Genomic DNA, 24,040 nt, shown 5'->3' on the forward strand with positions numbered 1-24,040 from the left:
CTGTAGGCTCCCCTGGAAAACTTGTCCTCAAAGGTAATGCTCTCTCTTAAGAGCTTCTGTCCCTGATCTTCACTTCTGCAACGGGATAGTTCTAAAGTGATCCAAGCCAAAAAGGTGCCACCACATCTGCTTCACCTGAATAGCAGTGAAACTCCTGCTCCATTTGTACAGAGATGGAAAAGTTATCAAACAAAAGGTTTGGCAGTTCAGTGCTATCAGAGTAGAAGAAAAGGGTTTGTCTGCAAAACTGCATACAGCACAAGGACCTCAACCTGGGGATCGAAAAATGTTAAGTACACAAAATTATGGATTAGTTACAGAAAGCAAGTCAGAGCCAGGAGTCACAAAGGCCAAATGAGGGAGCAGGAGATCAGGGATTAAAACTGATTTCTTTACTCATTACCATCTACTTCTACATTTAGGACTCTGGCTGTCTGAGAAACCTGGAGGTGGCTGCACCTCTTCCCAGCTTCTGTAGCTGAAAGGAATCATCTGGATGTTATGGGTAATGGAGTGCATTTAGGCCACTGTGCATTAGCGCCTGCATGTGATCTAGTTTGCTGTGCTATTTCCAGACCTCAAGGTCTAGAGCAGTGAAGATTATTTTAAAGTAACTGCCAAGATAATTCACCAATTCACCAGGAAAGCCTAAGCCAGAAGGAGGCTTTTCCTGCTCACTACAAGCTGAAGCTGGCTCTCATCTCTCCCTGTCACTTATCTCCTCACACTGTATCTCTATAAACTCGTGTTTGTGTTCACACTTCTGTCTCTGCAGTGGAAAGCGGAGGTCACAGAGTAATCATTCTGGATGCAGACACAGTCACCTATTAAATTTTTGGCTATTGCAGGCAGAAACAGTATTACTGCCTCCCCCAGTACTGCCTACAGACACGTCTGTGGTGAGCTAGCAGCCAGTTCCAGCTGGAAGCTAGAAAGCTGCTTCAGATAAAACTTTTATGTTACTTCAAGGTGATTACCTGTCTGATCCCAGCAAGCGGAAAACCCTGGTTTCATCGGATATCTCTTGGGTAACCTGTAAGAAGATTGAGACGCTTAGGTCCATTTCAGTGGCAAAATGAAATTTGTTGGTCTGAATCTCTGCCTGATATTCCTGAAAACAGAGCTGGCTAAAGTCTGTGTGTGGTTTACCAAAAGCAATGTATGTAGGCAAAGTCAGAGGAAGCAACCAGCAACCTGAAGCAATGACAACATGGAGCACAAGCATTATCACTAAAGAAGCAGCTAGAGGGGCCAAAGCATCAAGTACTAAATCAGGAACAGAAAGAAATTAAACCTGGAGAGACGGGAGATTACTTACTTCATCTGACTTAAAGCTTTTGCCCTGCATGCCATGTTTCCAGAAGGCCAGCACACTGTCTTGAAGGCACACTGCAAAGGAGAAACACAAAATGAGACCCAAGCATGGCTTATCTGAACCAGAGAAACCTGGGTTTCTCACCAGCAATAGTAATTGGAAGCATATGGAGAAAGTACATGGTGAAACTTGGACTCCTGGTAGAAGAACCAAAATCCAAAAATTACACAATCATAGAATCACAGAATCATAGAATAGTTAGGGTTGGAAAAGACTTCAGATCATCTAGTTCCATCCCCCCTGCCATGGCCAGGGACACCTCACACTAAACCATGTCACCCAAGATTCCATCCAGCCTGGCCTTGAACACTGCCAGGGATGGAGCATTTACCAGTTCTTTGGGTAACCTGTTCACTATAGAAAAGCTGGATTGAAATGACTGTTTGGATCTGAGACACATTACTTTTTAAAGTGGAATTCAAACATACTACTCAGACATTCCTTGTTTGCCAGGACAAGATAAGCATCTCCGTTTTTTCCTTCTCTCCCTTTCACTTCTATTCTCTGGATCTTTGTTTTCCTAATGATTCTTGAGAGAACACCAGGAAGCACATAAACATGCTACCAACCAAAACACTGTGGGTTTCTGGAAATTACAGATCATTGGAGTTATTATATTTACTTCAAAATAGGCACGAGTATAAAAATTGGGAGGAGTCTTCCATTCAGGGCCAAAGAGAGAAAACAGGGAGCTACTAGCTCTGAATGATCTAATTACCAGACTTCTGAAAATAATGGATGAAGAGCCTGAAGTTGTTTAAGCAGCGTTACAGAAACATTTTACACTGTACTTAATTTTACTAAATCCTACTTGTTTCCCTTTACTACTGATTTGACTGACATTTTGTATCTGCTCAGTATTAGCCATGTCCTAAATGCACAGAACAAAGGCATTCAGCAGAATCCTAAGAGCGATGTTTGTTACAGCCACCTTAAACTAATCTTCACCTGCTACTCCTGACTCCACCCTGCAATCGGAGCACGACAAGTTGTTTAATACCCTGAATTCCCAAGAGACCACTTGCTGTGTAAAGAACTGCTCAGATTATTCAATGTCAGCTGCTAAGTGCAAGACTTTGGGATAAATGCTTCTGTCTATGAATTCCTTCAGAGCTCAAGAAGATGGCATGGCCGAGTCATGTTATGCATGTGTCAGAAGGAGATATTGTATGATACAAATACAGCAGTTAATTAGACCACATCGGAAGTTAGGGAAGACTCACAGGCTTGATTTATATATCTTTTTTTCAGGACGGATCTGACATATCTAAAAAGAGATGCTGTATAATGGAATGTGCACTGTTTTACCAACTGCTGTTAAAATACAGAATACCTATATCAAGAATCTTCTTTTGAAGGGAAGATGCCCGAAGAACCCAGAAATGCAAGTTGTACAGAACTGCTAACAAAAGCAAGTTCTGTCTTTACTGATTTTGACTGCAGAAAGAAGTGCAGTTTCTGAGATAGGAATTATTAAGCTTATGTTAGATACTTCTGAGAGTTTGTCACAGCAGAAATACTTGCTTACCAATTACAATTCACGTTTCAGAAACAAGGTTGATGTCTTTAAACTACTAGAGGACAGCAGCCTGTCCTCAAAAAAAAATCAGATTCAAATACTATTATCCTGACTATTAAAAAATTGGATGTGCTATCACTTTAAATAAAATCTTAGCTTTTAGAAGACTAACACACATTTAGGTATTACTAAAACATTTTTCCTCCCCGAAGGTTTTTCTCAGTGCTACAGAAATGATCAGAAACTAGTCAGTCTATTTTTTACAAGTAAGATGTACCATGATTTAGCTGAAACCAGACAGGACAACAGATGGAAACACATGCAGATCTGGCAACTGCTTTACTTCATCATGTCAATGGAGACAGACAGCTCACAATATATTGACACGTGCAATTTTTACTGTCAGGCCCCACTTGGTTCACTAAACCATTATAGATCATTGAAACCCCTTCAGCACTCATCCCTCTTAAGTCCTTGAGAGACAACAGAGAAGCAAATCACTTACCCACGGACTCAATGCAGAAATCAAAGCTCAGCTCGGAGGCCAATTTCTTGCTTGACTTCAATTTCCCTTGTAAATTCACAATTTTCACAAATTCTCAAGAAAACAAGAAAAACAAGTATTGAAACCTACTGCTGAAAAGGATTACTGACAGCTTTAAGTAAAAAATACTAATTTAATCTTTCAGGCACTAAGAAATGCCCAAACCTAAAACCAACAGTATCTGCTTAAAACAAAACCAAGAGCATCCTTCTATCAAAGTAAATATAGAAAACACACTTTGTATGTTTTTAGACTCTACTGACAGCCTTTCTGCAAGTAACAAACAGTGCAGAAATGTGAATTCAACATAAAGGTTAAAAATTTAGGCAGACTAAGTCATTGCAGGGTTCCCACTGAGGTATTAACATATGATGTGTGAGAGTTATAATTATGGTGTATGACAGAGTACTGGCTATTTGTCCTGCTAGCACATGCAACAGGCAAATGCCACTTTCCCCCAGTAAGTTTTGAAAATTTCTGATTAGCTTATTTTTTAATTGATCAATCTGAATTTGAAATTTTTCATTTTTTTTTAATTTCAGTTTGAAAAGAAACAAGAATGATGCATACGAGAAGAGGGAAAGTGGAATCCCAAGAGTCAAAAGGAACTCCTACTTATTCTTAAATATTACAACACAAATTAGTAATGAAGGGAGAAAAATTAACTTGTGGCAGAGTTAAAATCAACAACTGTGGCAAAACGAGTTTTGCACAAGGTGTGGTAATTTGCCCAACAGAGATGTATTACTTACTGTCCAGGCAGACTAAGACAGTGTCTCTTTCCAGCTGTGTGACATGAATGGCATCTAACTGCTGATTGCCTTGTGAAAAAGAAAACAGATTATTTTACCTCACATCATAAGACTGATCTCAGCCTCCCCTCAACCTCTCACCAACTGCTACAGCCTTCTCAGTATGCTCCAAGTCTTCTGCAATCTACACTTTGCTACTCTCAGGGTTGGTTTTTTTAAGGCTATATGATCCCAGAAATTTCTGGGAGACGTACAGGGCCTAAGGACAAACCCATCAGTTCAAAGCAGGCATTTAATATGAAAGCACTACTGTTTATTGGTCTAAAATACATTTTATGTTGCAGCTCAGCATAGCATGCCAGCTTCCTTCATGAAGGGGCACAATAAAGAACAACAAAAATCATCAAGGGAATCTTTGCTCCTAAAAAAATTCCTCTGTGCCCATAAATCCCCATCTGGAAAGATTATTGTGCTGATATTAAACTAGATTTAATAGTTTTTCTAGTTTTTATTAATGAAGTTCTTGGTACAGCTGCTAAAATGAAGTATTTAAATGTTAAAAAGTATATCCAACAAAGCCTGTAGGAAAAAAGCATCTGCAAGATATCAAGTAGCTTTTGAAGATAAAACAGAATCTTCTATTTCTTAATAGCCAGCTGAGGATAACAAGCCTCCCCCCAAGAGCTGGAGGACAGACAAGAATGCATTTATGTGAATTTGTAGACAGGAAAGAAGGGGAAAGAGGACTACAACTGATCCCAGGAAAGAGTGTGCAACCACAAATGAGAACCCAATCAGCAGGGTCTGCATTACTGTCTAAGGAGATTTTTAAATTAAAAGATGTGTCTGAAACTGGAGCCTTTTAAGAAAGACATTTTACACTGCAGCTGGCAGGTCATCACAAGCAGAATCTGCAATCATCTTCAGTATGCTTTAGGTAGAGAAGCTACGTCATTTTGCCTACCCTAAAGAGTTTCCAAATGACTGCTGAGGAAGGCATATCCAACAGTTACTAGACAATAAAATGGCTGCAAGATCGACCAACAGTCTTACCTGCACCAATTTCTGTAAACCACGAAGAAGCAGAATTCAAGTTGATTGTCTCAAAGTGAACAACCTGGTTTGGTTCAGTACCCCTGCTGATAGCTACACAGACCATCGGGTACTCCTGCTCTGGTATCACTAGCATTTCAAACACATTCAAAGGGCTTGGCAAAGGAAAGTCAAAGTGCTGGAAAAAACCAGAATCATAGAACAGTTAGGGTTGGAAAGGACCTAAAGATCATCTAGTTCCAACCCCCCTGCCATAACAAGGCATTTATAAAGTTTTCTTTTACCTTGGAAATAAGAAGCCTAAAATAACACGCACAAACTATGAAAGATACAGAAAATGTTTTTCACTGCTACCAAGAGTGCTTTTTTTGCTCACAGCATGAGCTGTGAGCGGCGTTACACTGCACAGAGGTACATGCTGGTCTATTACTGCTAGCACTGGGCTTGATCCAACATTTGACTTCAGTCACAAGATTTTTCTGAGTCAAAATACGTCAAACCAGATCTTCAAGTGCTCAGAACCCACAAATGGGACTAGAATGGGATGTACTTTCCATTACGAATTCTGGAGAGGTTATTTCAGCAACTGTATTATGATTAAGATTAATGTTCTAAATGAAAATTAAATGCTTACCTTTATTAACATGAATTTCTGCATTGGCTCATACCACTGTAGTAGAACAATTCCAGACTGCAATGCACCACAAAGGTACTTATGTCCTGTGTACGGATTTCGTACTATATGAAAAACAAACAAACAAACCCCCGCCCCCAGAAAACAACCTTTTTTAAGTCCTGGAAGTTCAATGCACACTTCAAAAAAACCTTACAGCTATCTTTGCAAATAATTTAAGAACAGCATCAGTTTCACACTAATTGCTTTCTGGCTTGCCATTCACATATCCACAGGGATTAATACTGTGCTACTTTCCAGATAAATTCAATTATAATTGAATTCTAACAATTTTTTTTTTCTAGCATTCTTTAAGTCCCAGTAAAAAGGCCACATGCTGAGTGGCCAGAAGAGCTGTAACGCCTTCTTCCTGGGGCTGTGTCCTGGGTTTACCAGTAGCTGTTTTGCCGTTTGAGAGCGGAGAAGTGAAAGGTCTGGGTCAAGCTGGATTTAAAGAAAAAACATGCCCAGCAGTGAAGATGGCCCATACTGTCTTTGAGTTTTGACAGTTCATGCAGTAATATGATGAAGGGTTTGGGATTTGTTTTTTTTAAGCTCAGTTGGATACAAGACCAGCCTGACTTCAGGAATCATTTGTAAATATGCCTACTGTAGACACTTCATGAGCTGATCAGGATATCCAAGTTAGCGACTAGGTATTTTATACTCTGCTTAAGCATTTTTACAAGCACAAAGGTACAGTTTCATACAACACTAGGACCAGTTTTCAAAAGGACATGCATTCTGTAGAAAGCCCAAGCCTTCCCAAAGTCAGTGAAGCCAAAGACAAATCTGTAACTTCACAAGCTTTAACTCTTTTAACTCTATAGAGATCTGGAGCGATGGCTTCACTCCTCTCTAGGCTGTCATAATTTCTATTCATGTCCAGCCCTTTCTTTGTGGAAAATACTCTTTTCAAGTGAGCCTTGCTAAAAGTTGGATGTAGGTCAAACCCCGAGCCAAACTGACAAAGCAGAAAAGATATCTGTGTATGTGCAGCAAGTCTGGGATTCTGTAACAAGCTTTATATTTGCAGACAGGCTGCATTTCACACTAACTAGTTGGCTCTGCGGGCAGCCTGAAGCCACTGATCCCAAAGCCAGCGATCCCAAACATAGCAGCTCTCAAAGGGAATTTGCAACACCCACCAGCTACATGCTGCTAGCATTCTCCAGAGCTTTCCTCTGGACCTTGCTCTAGACTGCAACATTTCTAGGTTAAAAGTTGATATAGAAAATGCTTTTCCACTCAGCAGCATAAAGACCCTCCACATTAATTAAAAGGAAAGCCAAGCCCCACTTAGGCACAGCAATAAGAAATGATGCAGTCATACTGTTTTCTGAAGAGTGAGCTAACTGTAAGTTTATTAAAAAGAAATGAGCGTAAGACATGTCACACTCAATACGAAGACAGGAAAAAAATTGCACAACACAGCTCTGGCTCACCTATACAGCATTTGTGGCATCCTTTTGTATCAGGGATCTTCGTCGTTAAGGCAAACTTCCTGAAATAACAATTATGCAAACATGCATCAATGAGAGGTGTCGAAGGCCTTTCATGCTACCAATTCAACAGCACAAACAGCATTTACAGGAATTTTCACTTGTTAATAATTGTCTATAAGTGAAAGATTTGTACCTTGGTAATATTTTGTCAGGAAACCTATGGGTTTGAATATGAGCCGCTAATCCTGTTTTTTTGGCTTGTTCAAACAAAGCTATTAAATTATGGGAGTACAGCTGGAATGTTTTCCCTGTAAAGAGAGAAAAGCACAACTGACATCGCACCCATGCCTCCAGCAGAGAACTGCACAGTTAAGAAAAATGTAGGTATAGAAAATTACCTTCTAGAAAAAAGGGCCACGTGCGCCAGGTATTTCAAGTCCAGTTATGAAGCAAAAGAAAACAAAACAATAATAATGCATACAGAGAAGCTATGGCATTCAACTCAGAGTTCATTTCAGTAACACTAAAGCAGCTCTGAAAGTTAGTTTTATGTGAACATTTTTAGAAGGCTGTAATTATATAAGAACAATTAACTGTATCCTGGGCTGCATCAAAAGGAGCGTGACCAGCAGGCCGAAGGAGGTGATCCTGCCCCTCTACTCTGCTCTTGTGAGACCTCACCTGGAGTATTGTGTGCAGTTCTGGTGTCCTCAACATAAAAAGGACATGGAACTGCTGGAACAAGTCCAGAGGAGGCCACGAGGATGATCGGGGGACTGGAGCACCTCCTGTATGAAGACAGGCTGAGGAAGTTGGGGCTGTTCAGCCTGGAGAAGAGAAGGCTGCGTGGAGACCTCATAGCAGCCTTCCAGTACCTGAAAGGGAGCCTATAGGGATGCTGGGGAGGGACTCTTCGTCAGGGAATGTAGTGACAGGACAAGGGGTAATGGGTTAAAACTTAAACAGGGGAAGTTTAGATTGGATATAAGGAGGAAATTCTTTCCTGTTAGGGTGGTGAGGCACTGGAATGGGTTGCCCAGGGAGGCTGTGAATGCTCCATCCCTGGCGGTGTTCAAGGCCAGGTTGGATGAAGCCTTGAGTGGCATGGCTTAGTGTGAAGTGTCCCTGCCCACGGCAGGGGTGTTGGAACTAGATGATCTTAAGGTCGTTTCCAATCCTAACTATTCTATGATTCTATGATTCTAACTGTATCAGAACATTTTTCTTTATCTATAAATCAGTACAAGTGGTGTTATACAAACATTGCATGTTTAAAGGCACAGTGCTACAATTAGTCTCCATGACACAGTGCCTCTGTTTCCTATCTAGAATAACCTATTCCAGGACAACTGATGAAAAACAACCCAGTGTGGTTTTTTTCAAGCATCAATCTGCTGGATTAGTATTTCACAGCCACCTTGTTCTCCTTCAAATTGAAACTGGTTTTGTTTTAGGGTTGATTTATTTTTTGAATCTGGTTCATTCCAAAAATGCTCCCAGGCTACAATACACTGAGAGTGAGCACACACTGTAGCTACATTTCAGTAATGCACCTATGGTAATCCTCTCCTGATTTTGTTACGACACATGAAAGCCATCCTTATGCCGACTCTCCTAGCTCAGGGACCAGAGGAGGACACTTTAAATTCCCCAGCCACTTTCAGTCAAATTGCAGCCTTGACAGAGGCAACTTGTTTGACAAATGCCAAGTGCCGAGCTCTAACTAAAAATACATTACAAAAATAAAATAATTCAATAAATGCAGTAATTATGGTGGGACATTGCAGACAACCGGCTCTACTACTTGTAAACGTCAGTTTTATTTTTGGAAGTCTTTCATATTAAAACACTCTTGAAGCAAAGCTTCAAGCACAACAAAAAACCCCACGTTTTCTACTTCAGCACAATCAAAATACATTGTACAGAATTACGACTTGAAGTGCTTCTCTTTATTTATAATCTTACCAATTTCCCTTCTATTTATACATACCTGACAAGGACATTAAGGTGTTATTGATAACATACAGCCATGTGCACTTTCGGGGAAATAACTGAAGAAAGAAAGTATTTCAATTAATAGAAACATACTGGGATTTCTAATCGTGGTTTTCTCTGCCTGCTCCATTTCCACCACCATTCCTGCAGGGATTGATACCGGAGAAAGTCCCAGCTGCAACTACAGTTTCCCCTTTAATTCGTTCTTTTGGATCCTTACTTAGCCCTTTTCTCTGGATGAAATAGTTTCATACCTTCGCTCTTCTACCCCTGCAACTTTCAAAATCCTATTTTTCTTCATTTTTTAATTAGCATGGAGCCAAATCGGGACAACTGGCAAGACTGGAATCCCATATATAAAAAGATACAGCCTGCTTAGAAATGACAGCCAGAGAAAGATAGTATTACAGAAACCTGTTAAATCCCACAGAAGTCAGAAGAGAGGGGCAAAAAGGCTACATGATTTACACAGCTAATAGCACTGTTAATAGCATCTTGTGCTAGGAGCAGAAAAAGAACACATTACACCTATTTCAACTAGATATACTCATGTCAGCAGGTCCCAATAAAGTTTACTTTACAGTACTTAAGAACTGGCTCAGACCCCAAGGTCTCAGTAATAATTATCTTCAAGAACTGATGGAGGACAAACAAGGACCTCAAGGACAAACACGATACCTATGCCAAATAAAAAGGGCAGTGACTAACTAGCCAGAGCAGCACAGGACCAAGCCACAAAACCACTGACATATCTATCCTATTGAAAATAGGATATAAAAAAGTATGTGGAAGAGTCCAGAGAAGACTGTTACATGAAGTGTTTAGGAAAATGTACAAGGAAAGAAATTGCTTTGGTTAATGGAGAAAAGAGAAAATTGAGGTAAGAAGGCCAGGGGGTCTCCAACAGGTGCCACCACACTTTTTAGACAGGTGTACCCTGTGTCTGCTAAGGCCACAAAAAGGTACACAACTTCATTATTCAACACTATCCTACTGCGTTCAGGTGCGCCCTCAGCTCTCTCAATTCAAGAGGATCTTCTAATTGTATTGAATTCAAATTCCCGTTTCTCATCATCAAGCCCTTTATAATCATGTCTTGTCTTTGTCTGTGCCAAACTAACCCCTCCAGGATCTTGTTGAACCACTTTCCATGTTGGGTTTTGTCCTCTTGCATGAAGCTCCCAGAAACAGAGGACTTTCTTAAGCACAGAGCTCTGTGCAGTGCCCCGAGATCATCTTTCTCTCACTATTACTCAGATACACCCACTCTGCCACCTCTGCTTTCTAGCCTGTGCCATGTCTTGACTGAATTTATTGCTCTTTAGATGCCTGAAGTGCCTTTGTGAACTGCTTTACAATCCTACAAGAGTAAAAATTCATTATCAGCATTTGTCAGCTTCTCCAAGAAAACTCTGCTACTCCTGACTCTAAAAGAGCAAATGTAACAGTACCATGATTGCATGAAGTGCCTTTGGAAAGGCTTAGAGAGCCCAGGAAAACAGAAGCAAATGTGTACTTATTGGTGATGATAAAGTCAGATAAATGAAATGGTTGAGTGTTTTGGTAGCATCCAGTGGAGCAGCAATATGCCATCTAGTGGAGATAAAACGGAGAGTGAAAGGGCACGTAATCAGTTGTCTTCAAGAAGAAAGGTGTTTTAGGAGAGAAGTCCTCTGAAAGCAGTGTTACATAAACAGCAACAAAAAAACCCCACAAACAGGTAGGCAGGGGAACTATTAATTTTCTGAATACCATTGCTAGCTTTGATGTGAATCAGTTTATGCCACAAAGATTCACATCCCATCTATCCTGTCTAATACCAAACTTTTTTGCTTCATAATATCCCTACACCCGTGTTCAGTACACCAAAAATCACCTGTTCCATTGTTGCTTCGTGAAGTTCATTCAAATTCAACGTATAGATACCTTCTTCTGTGCCAAAGATAATGTACTGATCTAAAAATTTAAGAGAAAGGTATTATTTCACAAGCTCATTACCACTTTGGCAACAAGCAGGTTTAAAATAAAAACTTAAAATAACTTTACCTTTAGTATCTGGATGTATCCATGATGTTGCACAATTAATCTTCAAAGGACAACCATCAAAGACTTTGGAAAAACATGCTCCCATCTGAAAGACACCAAAACTGAAACCTGAAAGAGTTTACAGTATGAAGTGTTTATCTGCTGGCACCTGGCCACTAAGTACACACCTGTATGCGCCGTGGCTCTCTTTCTTCAGACACGAGCTTACTCTAATGTGGTTTGATATAAAACATTTTTATCTTCCCCCAAAAGGCTACAATTCAGCTTTCCAAACCTTTTCATAAGCTTTGTACACATTAAGAAATGCAAAGAGGGATGAAAAATTTTAAGTACCTACTGGGTGAGAACAGTATATCCTGGAGGTATTTAAAAGATGTGAAGATGTGGTGCTTAGGGACATGGTTTAGTGGTGGGCTTGACAGTGTTGTGCTAACAGTTGGACTTGATAGTCTTAAGGGTCTTTTCCAACCCAGATGATTGTATGTATGACCACTGAGTGGTTACAAATAGCATATGAAGGGAAAACAAGCACAAGTAATAACACTGTCTCACACCACTACCACCTCTCCCCCTTTCTCTTTACTAAGCAGGGACTGCTACTGGAGATCATAACTCTCAGAGCCAGTGAAGTCTCCAACCCTTCACATCCACACCGAATGGTGAAAGAAAGTTTTTAAGAACAGGAAACAAACATCATGGGTTCAGTACACAAAAAGTAACTGGCTATCAGTTGCAAAAAATCATGCCAGATGAGCTGGTGGCTTAGTCTAACATAAACCTTCTGACACTAGAGAGATGCCATTAGAACAGGCTTCCAATAACTCCTACTGCAAATGAGATTTCTTACCAGCACCTTCGGTGTTGGTGGTAAACCATTGATTGCTGGCTTCTGTGGGAAGAAAGAAAGATCATAAGATACCTCCCCCACACTGATAAAACTAGCTAGCTAACATGACAGTGAAATCAGACTGAGAGTCACAAAACTTACAGGGAAATCTCTTTTCTCCTTTTTACGTGGCAGTTGAGGGATCTGTCCAGACCCTTCTGCATTCTCTTCAATGAGTTTCAACATGCCACCCCCATTTCCTGAAAAGAAGCCCAGACACATTTTGTAGCTTACTCAACACAGTGAAATAGAAAATATTTTTGTTGCTCTGTTCTCTCTTCTCCCCTTTATCTAGCAGGAGTTGAGAAGTGAACTCTGAAACATTCATATATGCATCTATGATTCTATGATTCTATGATCTCAGGTACCAGGCACACGTGTATAAAGGAAAGCTGCACCTCATGATCAACTCGTGTTAAAAAAATTATCTGCTAAAAACAGCTGACTCCAGAACTGATTTGCTTTTACAGGATGCAAGTTACCTATAGGAAATGTAACCCATTTACCTAAATCGCTGTATCTAGCTGTGAGTAATCCAGGGCTACTGATGCTGCTGGTCATACCAATGGGGGAAGAATCAGTCTGAGGCCCACAAACAGGGATACTCTGTCTCCTGTGAGCTGGTGGGGCTCTGTTCTGTGAGTCTGGGAAGCGTTTTATTGTCTGACATTTGTCATCATCTGGGAGGTTCTCCTCAGGATAACTGCTTATTCTCGGCTGCAACAAAACAGAGGTGAAGGTTACCTGCGAAATGGCACCTGGAAGCATAAACTTCAGACAAGTTTAATTCAAGTCAGACTGCTTCACCATTAAAAAAAGAAGTCAGCCTTTGAAAAGAGGCATTTAACAGCAGGATAATCTAAGAGGTATTCCTTCTCTCACGGAAAATCACAGCAGCAGGCAGAATGCTGAACAAGAGGAAATCCCATGCAGCATGCTCTCTTAGAGGGAAGATACCTACAAGTCACTTTGTCTAGGGTAGTGTACAATGCCAGGAGCCCCCAGAGGTCAAGGCAATACAGACTGCAAGTCAACATAAATACGAAGCTGCACAAAGTTTGCTAGCAAATGGTTTTTAACAGAAAGTATAAGCTACTGAGAGCATCAGACAGAAGCACTGCAGAGACTGCACAAGTGGAATTTGCTTCCTAAAACTGTTAAACCCCACCATCTCTTACCTTAGGAGGTAGTGGAGGTGGCCCTGCTCGTTTTAGGGTTGATCTACAATGAAAAAGTTTGGTACCTGTATTAGTTAAACCAACAACATAAACAGAACTACCTAAGAATACGGACTCTTAAACAAGATGAGCTAGATGCATAGCATAGATGGATCAAGGCTTTGCACGAACCCATCCAGATGCATAGAATAGGTGGACCACAGCTTTGCATGAACAGGGTTAAACTAGAAGTTCGGGGTGGGGGGGGGGCGGGAAAGCATGTTAATCTTGTTAGAAGTGCTGTTTTTTTAACTCATGTTCTTTCATAAACGCCAGTGTTACAGAGCGTTCTGTGGTGGAGAATATTTGAAATTAGCAAATAAACTTATGTTCAGGACTAGTCTGGTACAGTTTGCAGCTTTCACTCTGGATCAGACAAACACCTGGGCAGCAGAGGAGCTGCACATACCCCACCAGAGCTCTGCAGGAATACCTGCACGTCCTGTCACTACCGGATCTGGCCCATGGTCGATGGGTTAATCAATATAAAATCTGCTTTAAAGCATTAGGCACTTCCGTATGCACGCTAAGATAACCTTAGGAAGGAGAGCAAGGGAAGAAAGCATTGCTTTGCAGGCATTCTGCTGACGACCAGAACAGTCAAGCGTGAGTTAGACCTTGGAGTGCAACCAGCCCTCATTTATTTATGAGTGGCAAAGCTGCCTGCAGCATTTTAAGGAAAGAAGTTTTGCCAGAACACTGCCTGTTTTAGCGAGAGCCACATGGAGTAAACACAACTGTACATGAAGGAGGTCCACTCACTCTTCAACATCTTCACTCCCATCGCCAAATTTTGTAAGCAGTACCCTAGGTAAAACGTTTATAAAATTAAGAGCGCTGCCCTAAGGTTGACACATGCAACTAAACTGATCGGTGATGTCATTTAGTTTCATAACAAACATCTCCCATCCCTTTTCAAAACAAAGTATTTCTCTCTTATTCACTGCACTGAGCTCCTTTTCATTTAGTATTTCCTTCCCCTCACCCCCCAATTATCACAGAAGCTCTCTTCCATACCAGATACCATCAACTCATCTTTCACTTCCCTACCTGTTATTTTAAATATTGTTGAAATGCCGAATAACAGCACAAGATGAGAGAAACAGGAAAAAAGAAGAAAAAATATGAGAACAGAGGATGTTACTAGGAGACAAACGGAGAAAAGCCTTTACAAAGGGAAGTTTCCTCCTTTAGTGTTTCCCATTACAGTGGGAATTTTTGTTTCAAAGCTACCTTAGGGTCAAAAAAGAAATTGTGACTAGAGGATCAAAGCAGCACTACAATGTACTCCTGAAACAAAGAGAAACTGGTAAGATTTTGCAAGATGGCAATTTTCAGGCTCTGCCTTAAAAATACAAAATTAAACTGCATTAAATAAAAAATAAATAAATCAAAAAATAATAATAAAAAATCGAAACCAGAAGTCTAAACCCAATAAAAAGAATTCCTTAGCATGTTGTGATGTTGTGAAGTCTGGGCTTCTGCTTTAGGAATGGTGATGGTGAGGTGGAAGAGCCAGTTCAGAAGCTGGCTGTCTCAGTGTTTGACCAGGGACAGGCTGGTGCATGCTGCAGCTGCCTGGTGCAGTCCAAGTCCCTGCATGCAGAGCAGACACCCCCACACCTGCCAACTCACACATCCTTCCATGCCCTGCAATGCACCACATCACCCGCTGAGGGATGACCACAGGGGTAACGAACAGGAAAACAAAAGCGTATTATACAAAAACGAACCCAGCCAAACTTGGATTAATGTAAAATTTCCCTGCAAGTTACTTCTGAAGGGAAAGCAGCAGACAGTTGCCAACAGGAACTATTAAAAATTTTAAAAGAGAAAAAAACCAGCCATTTACAAAACCATCTCCATAATACAAAAAAAAAAAAAATTAAAAAGTATTTTTAAAATGCTGCAATAAGGAAGAGAATACCATCAGGTAGACATGCTGGTACCCCCCCCCCCCATTCCAGACCAGTAATTCCAGAGATATTGATCACCATTCATTCTGATAAATGACATGAAAAGCAGGGACCCTCCCAGCATACATCCTCTCTGTGCATCCCTGGTATTACTCAGAATTGCTGGGACAGAGGAGTTATGCATTTCCTGTTTTTGTTTTCAAACTGGAAGCAGTTTCCAAGTAAGCAGCACAGATTCACCATCCAGAAACTTTATGTCTCTCCTCCTTTCAAATACTAAATCTGTATCTATCTACTAGCAACTTTTGCTACGGCCACATTCATTCTGCTGTCAATACTGCCTGTTACAGACAATTTTAATAACACCACAGAAAGAGAATCAGATCAGTAAGTCATGTTGCTGGGAGGCGCTTCCCTCCCTCCCTGCTCCTCGGGCCCACAGATTCCAGCTGTCCTCACAAAAGCCAGCACTCATGAGACAGGCTTTTAATCTGCAGCTCATCAGGGTCACAGAAATGAACCAAGAGAGGAAGGAAAGCAGTCGCTGTCATTACTGGAGAGAGAGAAAGGGCCTAGAAAGCTACTCTGAACTTTTACTACAGTGAGAGTGAGAACAAAAAACCCAGGCTGGACTTAAAAAGACCCAAACACTGGCAATCTCCATGACACGGACAGCTTTCCAGGGGGCTGTAATATCAGCTGACAACTTATGCAAGCCTGTATCTGCAAAATGCCAAAGAAATTCACTGTCTGCTACTCAGTTCCAAATAAAGATAGGAAACAGCAATTATTTCAACTGAAATATTGTCTTTCCCTCCATATGTGCATCAGTCAGTGTAACTGAACTTTCATATTCTTCACTGTGAATTCAAAGATTGCCTTTAAAGGCAGAATCCAGTATTTTGAAGCAAAAGAAAGCCACATACCTTATAATTTCAGTCCTAACTTGGACAGAGATGTGCTTCCTTACTTCAGGCCTGCTTTACCCCAGGGGAAAGCAGTTATAGCATATGTTGACCTAAAACACTTCACCCCACAACACTGTATGGCTGTATTACAGAGTACACCACAGCAAGAGCAGTCATGCCACCAAACCTGAACTGTTTTCTCCTTCCCTTTCCTGCAAGGACCCAGCTTCAGGGCTGCAAATGTGCTTTGCCACAGGACATCACGACTGCAGCTCAGAAGTGCAAGGCCAGCACAGGACCCTGAACTCAGCCTTTGCAAGGTTACCATCTTTGCTTCAGAAAAATTACTTTGGCTGTATTATTTCAGTGTGCTGGCCATACATTTGTACTTCACTTTCCATCTAGAACTGGGGAGGGCTACAACAAATTTTAAACAAACTACTGTTTGTGACTAAAAGAGATTAAAACCCATTCCCCAAGAGAACGATGAACCAACTGCTGAAGGATTGCATACTGGGTAAAATTTCCTTTGACTTTATGAATATTTAAGTGGATTAGGGCTTATGGCTTGATTTTTCCACCATAGCTCCACTTCTGTTTCAGAGTGCATTTTCATATTAAGTCACAGAAATAAGTTTTTAAACTGTACTTACTTGCTGCTTCCATCAACAAATGGATTCCAATGTGAAGCAAAGTCAGTGCCAACTGCCACAACCTGAAGATGAACAAATTGTCATTTTTTCCCTTGTCAAAATGAAGTACTTTACCACAGCACATGAAAAGCCCTGCAGAATGACCCGTAAGTAGTAAAATAAAATTCCAAAGTGAACTGATATTTTACAATCTGACTATAAAGCAGCTATTGAAAAGCTATTGTCTTCTTAGACTCAGATTTAAAAGCAGCTCTTGGAAATGATGTAATACTGGTATCAAGTGGCAATAAGTAACAGAAAAGCAAAAATTTATGGTGAAAACTCAGTAAAGATTTTCCAGTCAAGGCACCTCCAAGACACTATTCCAGCAAGACAACATACTGCAGCCATCAACATCACCTACCTGGTGAACTGGAATACAGCAGTGAAAACCAGGAATGGGATTTTTCTGGAGTGCTGAGCACTAATGTCTCCAAATCCAAATTAATGACAGCTGTTGCTGTTGACAACACTTATTGAAAAATGGAGCCTTGTGTACACAGGCACACAGTAATCCCAAAGAACGTTAAGTAGCTGATCTACGGTAAACTGCTGAGGGCTGGAACAAACAGCAGCAGCTCACAGGGGGCAGAACTGGCTGCATGTGATCTGGGGGCCTTCCAAGAAACAAGCAGCAAATAAACTCTGATGATAGGAAGATCAGGGACTCAAATGCGGAACCAGCCTCTTCACATAATCAAATTAATTGGCACACATTGGTTTTCTCATCTAAGCATAACTGTAAAAGCAAAGAGGGCAATTCATTTTCTTAAAAATTGGGGACCAAGAGTGGTCTTCTCATGACTTTATATTGCAGACACATATTACTTAGAGTAGAGCCACAAAACAACAAAGACACTATGATTTTAATAAATGAAGAAAAAACAAAACCTGCCCTTACCATTTCGTCCCGAGCTTCTGTTTCTTTCCGTAGAGGGGGCTCAAACTGCAGCTTATCAACTACAAAACATTGCATTTTCAAATTTAATGTACACAACATTAGTTATACCAATGCCCTTTCAACGCTTACTACTGTGAAATGCATGTTGTAACAGATCTAAATATTATGTACACAACGCTTACTATAACGCCTATAAAATATGACCATCACTTAAGTATCAGCCTTATTGTCTAAATGCTTAAATTTGCAAATATGAAACCCACAAGAAAGAAACAGACCAAAAGTAAATACCAAGTCATTATGTGAAAGCACACCAGAACCCAAGTATGTTTACCACATGCTACCTTTTAATGAATGTGAGACTTTTTAACAGCAAGCTTCTTTTAAAGTGTGATGTATGTGACCCTCAGAATGTAAACTCCAATACAACTGAGTAGTATTTTGTTATTAAAAAAAAGGTTGTATTAAAAGAAAATGTATTCTGTTAACATGCACCCTGGTCAGGACAGCTATTGCAACCACAAGGGCTCAATCAGGGTCAAGGAAACGTTTCACTTACGAACTTGAAACAATCTTAGAATGGTTTGGGTTGGAAAGGAGCTTAAAAAGATCACCTAGTTCCACCTCCTTTGCCACTGGTATGGACACCTTCCGCTAGACCAGGTTGCTCAAAGCCCTGTCCAACCTGACTTTGAACACATCCAGGGATGGGGCAGCCACAGCTTCTCTGGGCACCCTGTGCCAGTGCCTCACCACTCTCATAGTGAAGAATTTTTTCCTAGTATCTGATCTAAACCTACCCTCCTTCTGTTTAGCCATTGTGCAGACAAACAACAATCCAGAAACACAAAATGCTACGTTTTCCTGTATTTTCTCATTACATCATGACACCCAATGTACACACAAAAAGATGCCCTCCTAATTATCAACTCACTCTCATTTTTTGATGTCTGCACATTATTAGTGGTTTTGCTCTTTTAAGTAAGGCTGCATGGTCTGACAGAGATCACAGAGCTAAAATGCTCTGCTGGTCATGCAAAGTTTCCACATAAACATTACAAAGCAGCAATGAGATGTAATGAATTCTGTTTTCAGACAAATATTACTGAAGATTGATGTGTATGCGCTGTTTCTTCTGGTTTTGTTCCTCAAAAGTCCCAGCCACAGAAGAGACTTTCCAGAGTACACAGCGCAAGAATGACACCGACATCCTTCATTGGTAGAAGCAAACTAGCAAAACAAAATGGGTAAAGCCCATCAAGAACTTACAGTTTATCTCTGATGCCGTTCTTTCTGCTCTAATGTTCCTGTTCGTAGAACGAATTGTATGGCGGATGACGGAATGAGGCTGCAAGGGTTAGAAATGGAAAAGCTGAGAAAAGTTGTATGGTTTTCGGTTGGTTCTTAATTAACAATCAAACTAACAAGGAAAGCTGTTGCAGTCATGCACTGTAACATGCACCACCTTCGTCTTAGCCCTGCACATGATCTTTCTATACACCCACAGCATAAGGATGACAAGTGCTGTAGCAATATGCCCTTGCTTCTCTTGCATGGTAACTCTACAAATGGAGCTCTCCAAGTGTTGCGGCTGTGCCCCTGTCAAGCTGCAGTCTTACATTCCCAAAGCAAAGCAGGGTATTTAAACCACAGTTTTATCGAAAGATAGAAAATAAAAGATGTTACCACTCACCTCAAAATCGTCATCATCAGCTTCACTGTAGTGTGTATGGTTGTCAGGGTTATTAACTTTGTCCAACAGCTCAACTGCTAAAGATCTTGAAAGACCAGGCTGTCCTACAAAGCTATGCTGGAACCGCAGAAAAGGACAAGTTATAATATGCAACTGATGTAGCTTTTATTAATAAACATCCAGTACAGAATGATACTGAATTTTGTCTGCTTTCTTGGGGCTTGAGTATTTCTTTAGCAATTCCTTAATGGCTAGGGTTTCAAACCTCTCCATAAGCATGGAAACGCCACATTTTTGGCCACTTGTATACTGGAAATTAAACTCTGAGACAAACAATTGCACCTTATCTTTATTTTTTCTGTGAGTATTTCAGTTGAGTTTAGGAAGACAGGAATAGATATATGAACAACTGCTAAATACATCCATTCTCTGTTTGGGTGACAGGAAGGGTCAATGTCTATGTAGCTGTATCTAAGAGGCCGAGACACCTACTTGCAGAAAGGCTGAAGACAGAATCCTAAGCAAATTTCTGTAACTGTTCCTAACAAAAATTGTATAAAAATACTGATAATGAACAAAATCTTCCTACTTCCTACAGCTGACTAGTATCTCCTTCCTTTGGACTTCACCACCCGTGTTGTAAGATCAGAGAAAGAAAACTGTTCCAGTTGGGTTTCCTTTTGATCTGTTGCTCACTTTGAAGCAAGAGATCTCTTACTGATGTCACTAAATGTTCTCAAGACACTTACAGAAAGCAGTCTGTCTGCTGTTGGTCTCTTCTTTGGATTTTTTGTAAGTGCTATCTTGACAAAATTATGGAATGTTGATGACCTTAAAGAAAAATGAGGTTTTATGTTTTATTTCTCAAGAAGATAGTTTTGATTTTAACACACTCAACAGATTACAAAAGGGTGTGCTAAATTTGAACGCTGTCCAGGTACCCCATCTCAAGTTTGAATACTTACATTTCCAAGGTAACAAAACACGGAAAAAAACATTCGATTCATGAAACTTACATAGAAAAGGTTTTGGTACAGAAAATTAACCAAACACATATGCTGCTATTTCAACTTTTTTCAGTTCCAATTATTACAGACTAGAGATCAGAAATGAGAATTGTGATTTATGTACCCAGTAAACCCTAAAAATCTAGTCTACAAATTTTACTGTTCTTGGCTACAGGTAAGAAAATGAAATACCAAGTTCTAGGCAGAGACTCAACTTACTCTTCAAAATGCTGTATTGCTATTTCCAGAGCAACTTAGGTGACTTTGTCATGTCACTTCTTTTTAGATCTGAATTATGACTTGATGTTATGACTGGACCTAAATTTTTCAAGCTTTTCTCTCGCAATTGATTTTCTGTTAATATGCCTCTCTGAGAACAGTATTAGCGCAAGTCTGCCTGGTTTCAAATCACGTTACATTTCCTCTTCTAGCCTTAGCATCTGAGAAGTAAAGCACATTGGCTGGGGTTACACCAAGCAGTCTGAATCCAGGAAACATGCTCTTTTCTCCCTTCCTCTAGTACCTATCTGCCCATCCAAACACCTCAAGGTAAAAAGATTGTACAGCAGCATCATGAGCAAAAATCCTGCATACCAGCATTGTTTTGAGTCTCATAAATAAAATGTATGTGTGGTACAAAATCCTGCAGGCACTGTGAAGGCATCACAGGTTAAAGCAGTCATGAAAGGATTAAACAACTGCCTATCTGCTGACAGCAGCAAATGCCTGGATACAAGGGAAAAAATAATTTTTCTTTCTAGAACATACAAAGAGGACTGAAGCAGTGAGATTTCATTTCTTTCTGGATCACTGGCAGGGATCAGTTACACCGGTAGGGCTGTCCTGTCCCATACTGCTGGTTTTCTGAAGTGCCATAAAATGTCTGTTGCTGGAACTTAACCTCCTGTTTGCTTTCAAACACCTATAAACAACACCTAATTGCTTCTCAATGAAACTTCCTGTAAGTGAAATCAGCTCTCAGGTGCCCGAGTTTAAAACTAGCACACACTATTTTTCACTGCCTCCCTTTTTCAATAATGACAAAGTTTTTTCACATTATCTACAAAATACTGAACAAAGGAAAGGGTTTAACTTACCATTTTGCTTTTTCCTTTAGTTTTGGTGGTTGAAAATTACTTTTTGACATTAAAAACAAAGCCCTAAAGGAAGAATAATGTTACTATATGGTAAAAAATTAATTTCATTCCAATTTCCAAACACTTTAAATTAATACTTTAGAGTAAAAATCGTATTGGTGAAACTGGATTATAGAAGACAGACACAGTAAAGCTGCTGAATTATTTACCATTAAATCAAATCTTTTTAGCACCATGCATAATCCTGTTAAACATAAGGCTACAGCTTCTCTAGTGGTTTACTATCACTAGATAGCTCTTAATCAGATTGATGATATAACTACAAAATGGTTTTTTTTGTTTGTTTGGGGTTTTTTTGTTTGTGGGGGTCTTTTTGGTTTTGGGGTGGGGTTTTTTTACACATAAAAAATTTGGTTATAATTTCAATTCTAAATTTAAGTCTTTAGCTTTAGATTAATGCCTTAAAGACAGACACAGCTCACACAGGAAGTAAACGCTTGATGAAGGAATCCTAGTGTTAGTTTCTAGGTTTGAGCTACAGAGATGGTTACGCTATATCGTAATAGTCCCAGCTGGGACTGAAGAGGGTTATGGAGATGAGAAAGTTCCCCAGCCAGCAGACCTCATAGGGTGAAGATCAAACATGGGCGGCTGAAGCTCTGCAAGTTCAATCGCTGTTATGCCAACTGCCCAGATATCGCAGAGCTGGTTGTATCCACCATTCTTTTCCACCGCTGCAACTTCTGGGGCCATCCTTTAAAAGCAAAGGCATCATTCACCAAGGGCACAGTCTGCATGCAGGAGGCACAAAGCACTGTCACATACCCCTTGAGCAGAAACCCCCACAAAGAGTATAAATCTGGGAAAAGCCTGACATCCTCTCCCCTCACCCAGCATGAGGGGAGTGGAGAAGCACACAGAGGTGATGTGTTTTGCTCGAGGTCATTGGCTGGACAGCAACTCTAGGAATAGAACCAGTCTCATAATTCCTGGTGAAATGCTTTAATGAGCAGATAATCTTCGTGCCCTCAGTCCTCCTTTGCCAACAGGATAAGGAGGGCATCAAACAATTAAAAGCCATTGTCTGGATTAAGCTGTACATGCGTGTTCAAGTCTATACCAAAAATACCACCCTAGGCATCTTAACTGAATCACAGTGATGCCAGAAACCAATAGCAGTTAAATTTGCATATATAATCCAGCTCAAGATTTAAAATGATGCATTTGCATATTAAGCGCTGTCTTGTACAGACATTAATCAGTAGAGATGATTAAAAGATAGTTTAAAATCTGTTTTTCTTCACAATTCTTTCTGCACAGAAATCAAAAAGACATTGTTTAGTTTAGTCACTAAAGTGTAAGAAGTTACCGAGAAACTGAATGACCATTCGGTATCCAGACAAAGGGGAGAATGTTCTGCATTAAACGTGTGAGAAACAGCCATTCTGCCTCAGATATCACGTAGCTTGTGTACATCATCAAACAGCTCTAATCAGTGCTTCCCAGATTTTTACCCTTCGGGCATTTTACTTGGAAGAAAGGAAATTTATGCAATTGTTCTATATATATTTAAAAATGTGTGTAAACTTCACTGTGCGTATTTTAGAATTCTTGGTGTAAGTCCAGACTTAGCTTTGCATACAATCATAGCAATCAAAGTAGTTTATTACCAGTAAGGGGTACCAATAAATGATTTCCTCTTTGCAATGGTGGCTGTTATTTTTGCTGCTACACCAAAGTCAGCTGGAAAAGAAAATGATGATAGACTTAGAAATCTCACTGTAAGATCCCAGTTCTACTCTACGAAGAAAGAACAATCATGTTTTTCATCCAAATCAAAAATTCTCTAAGCTTCAATAGTTAAAGATTAACAATGAGATCAGCTAATTTTTTCACTGACATGGCTTTAAATTGACAAGTTTGGTTTCCACATACAGCTCACTCGTGATCCTGTTCTGCTCCTAGATATTTTTCCATCTCACAATACAGAAACGAAGCAACCTCACAAAATTTAGTGGACAATTCAATTTAATATTCAAGAGGAAAAATAGCATTATGCTTTGGAAATGGTACTATTTCTGTGTACTTATGGAACAGCAGGGGGACATCTGTTCTCATTTCTGGAGACATGTCTAGGGGACAATAATCCCTTGCTCTCAGAACTGCAGATAATCAGGTGGTCTTGCAGAGCCAAAAATCATTTAAGTCCTTTTTGTTTTGATTGCATTTGTAGTATAATAGCTGGAAGATAATTCTGGGCAAACCTAACTAGCTTAGCAGGCAAAAGGAAGGTATCAGTGCATAACCCAAGTTAGTGGAAT

General features: G+C 40.1%; 1 protein-coding gene across 2 annotated transcripts in view; it reads right to left on the minus strand.

Annotated features, from left to right (window-relative positions):
• MAP4K5 (mitogen-activated protein kinase kinase kinase kinase 5) overlaps positions 1-24,040 on the minus strand; it is a 71,626-nt gene that overhangs the window by 3,873 nt on the left and 43,713 nt on the right. Inside the window, exons 9-32 of one of the 2 annotated variants that reach the window (XM_065683260.1) lie at positions 23,390-23,462; positions 22,342-22,473; positions 21,720-21,782; positions 20,365-20,446; positions 19,616-19,732; positions 19,192-19,270; positions 17,923-17,981; positions 16,983-17,044; positions 14,268-14,312; positions 13,467-13,509; positions 12,795-13,005; positions 12,391-12,488; positions 12,250-12,291; positions 11,403-11,487; positions 11,233-11,312; positions 9,352-9,412; positions 7,555-7,669; positions 7,362-7,420; positions 5,878-5,981; positions 5,244-5,421; positions 4,191-4,259; positions 3,400-3,492; positions 1,319-1,389; positions 978-1,033 (exon numbers count right to left, since the gene is read on the minus strand). In XM_065683260.1, coding sequence (XP_065539332.1) covers positions 978-1,033; positions 1,319-1,389; positions 3,400-3,492; positions 4,191-4,259; positions 5,244-5,421; positions 5,878-5,981; positions 7,362-7,420; positions 7,555-7,669; positions 9,352-9,412; positions 11,233-11,312; positions 11,403-11,487; positions 12,250-12,291; positions 12,391-12,488; positions 12,795-13,005; positions 13,467-13,509; positions 14,268-14,312; positions 16,983-17,044; positions 17,923-17,981; positions 19,192-19,270; positions 19,616-19,732; positions 20,365-20,446; positions 21,720-21,782; positions 22,342-22,473; positions 23,390-23,462 — 2,077 coding nt within the window. The remainder of the gene's footprint in view (positions 1-977; positions 1,034-1,318; positions 1,390-3,399; positions 3,493-4,190; positions 4,260-5,243; positions 5,422-5,877; positions 5,982-7,361; positions 7,421-7,554; positions 7,670-9,351; positions 9,413-11,232; positions 11,313-11,402; positions 11,488-12,249; positions 12,292-12,390; positions 12,489-12,794; positions 13,006-13,466; positions 13,510-14,267; positions 14,313-16,982; positions 17,045-17,922; positions 17,982-19,191; positions 19,271-19,615; positions 19,733-20,364; positions 20,447-21,719; positions 21,783-22,341; positions 22,474-23,389; positions 23,463-24,040) is intronic. The other variant, XM_065683261.1, reaches the window with a different exon arrangement.

Source organism: Lathamus discolor, chromosome 6 (assembly GCF_037157495.1).
Source record: "Lathamus discolor isolate bLatDis1 chromosome 6, bLatDis1.hap1, whole genome shotgun sequence".
NCBI lineage: Eukaryota > Metazoa > Chordata > Aves > Psittaciformes > Psittacidae > Lathamus > Lathamus discolor.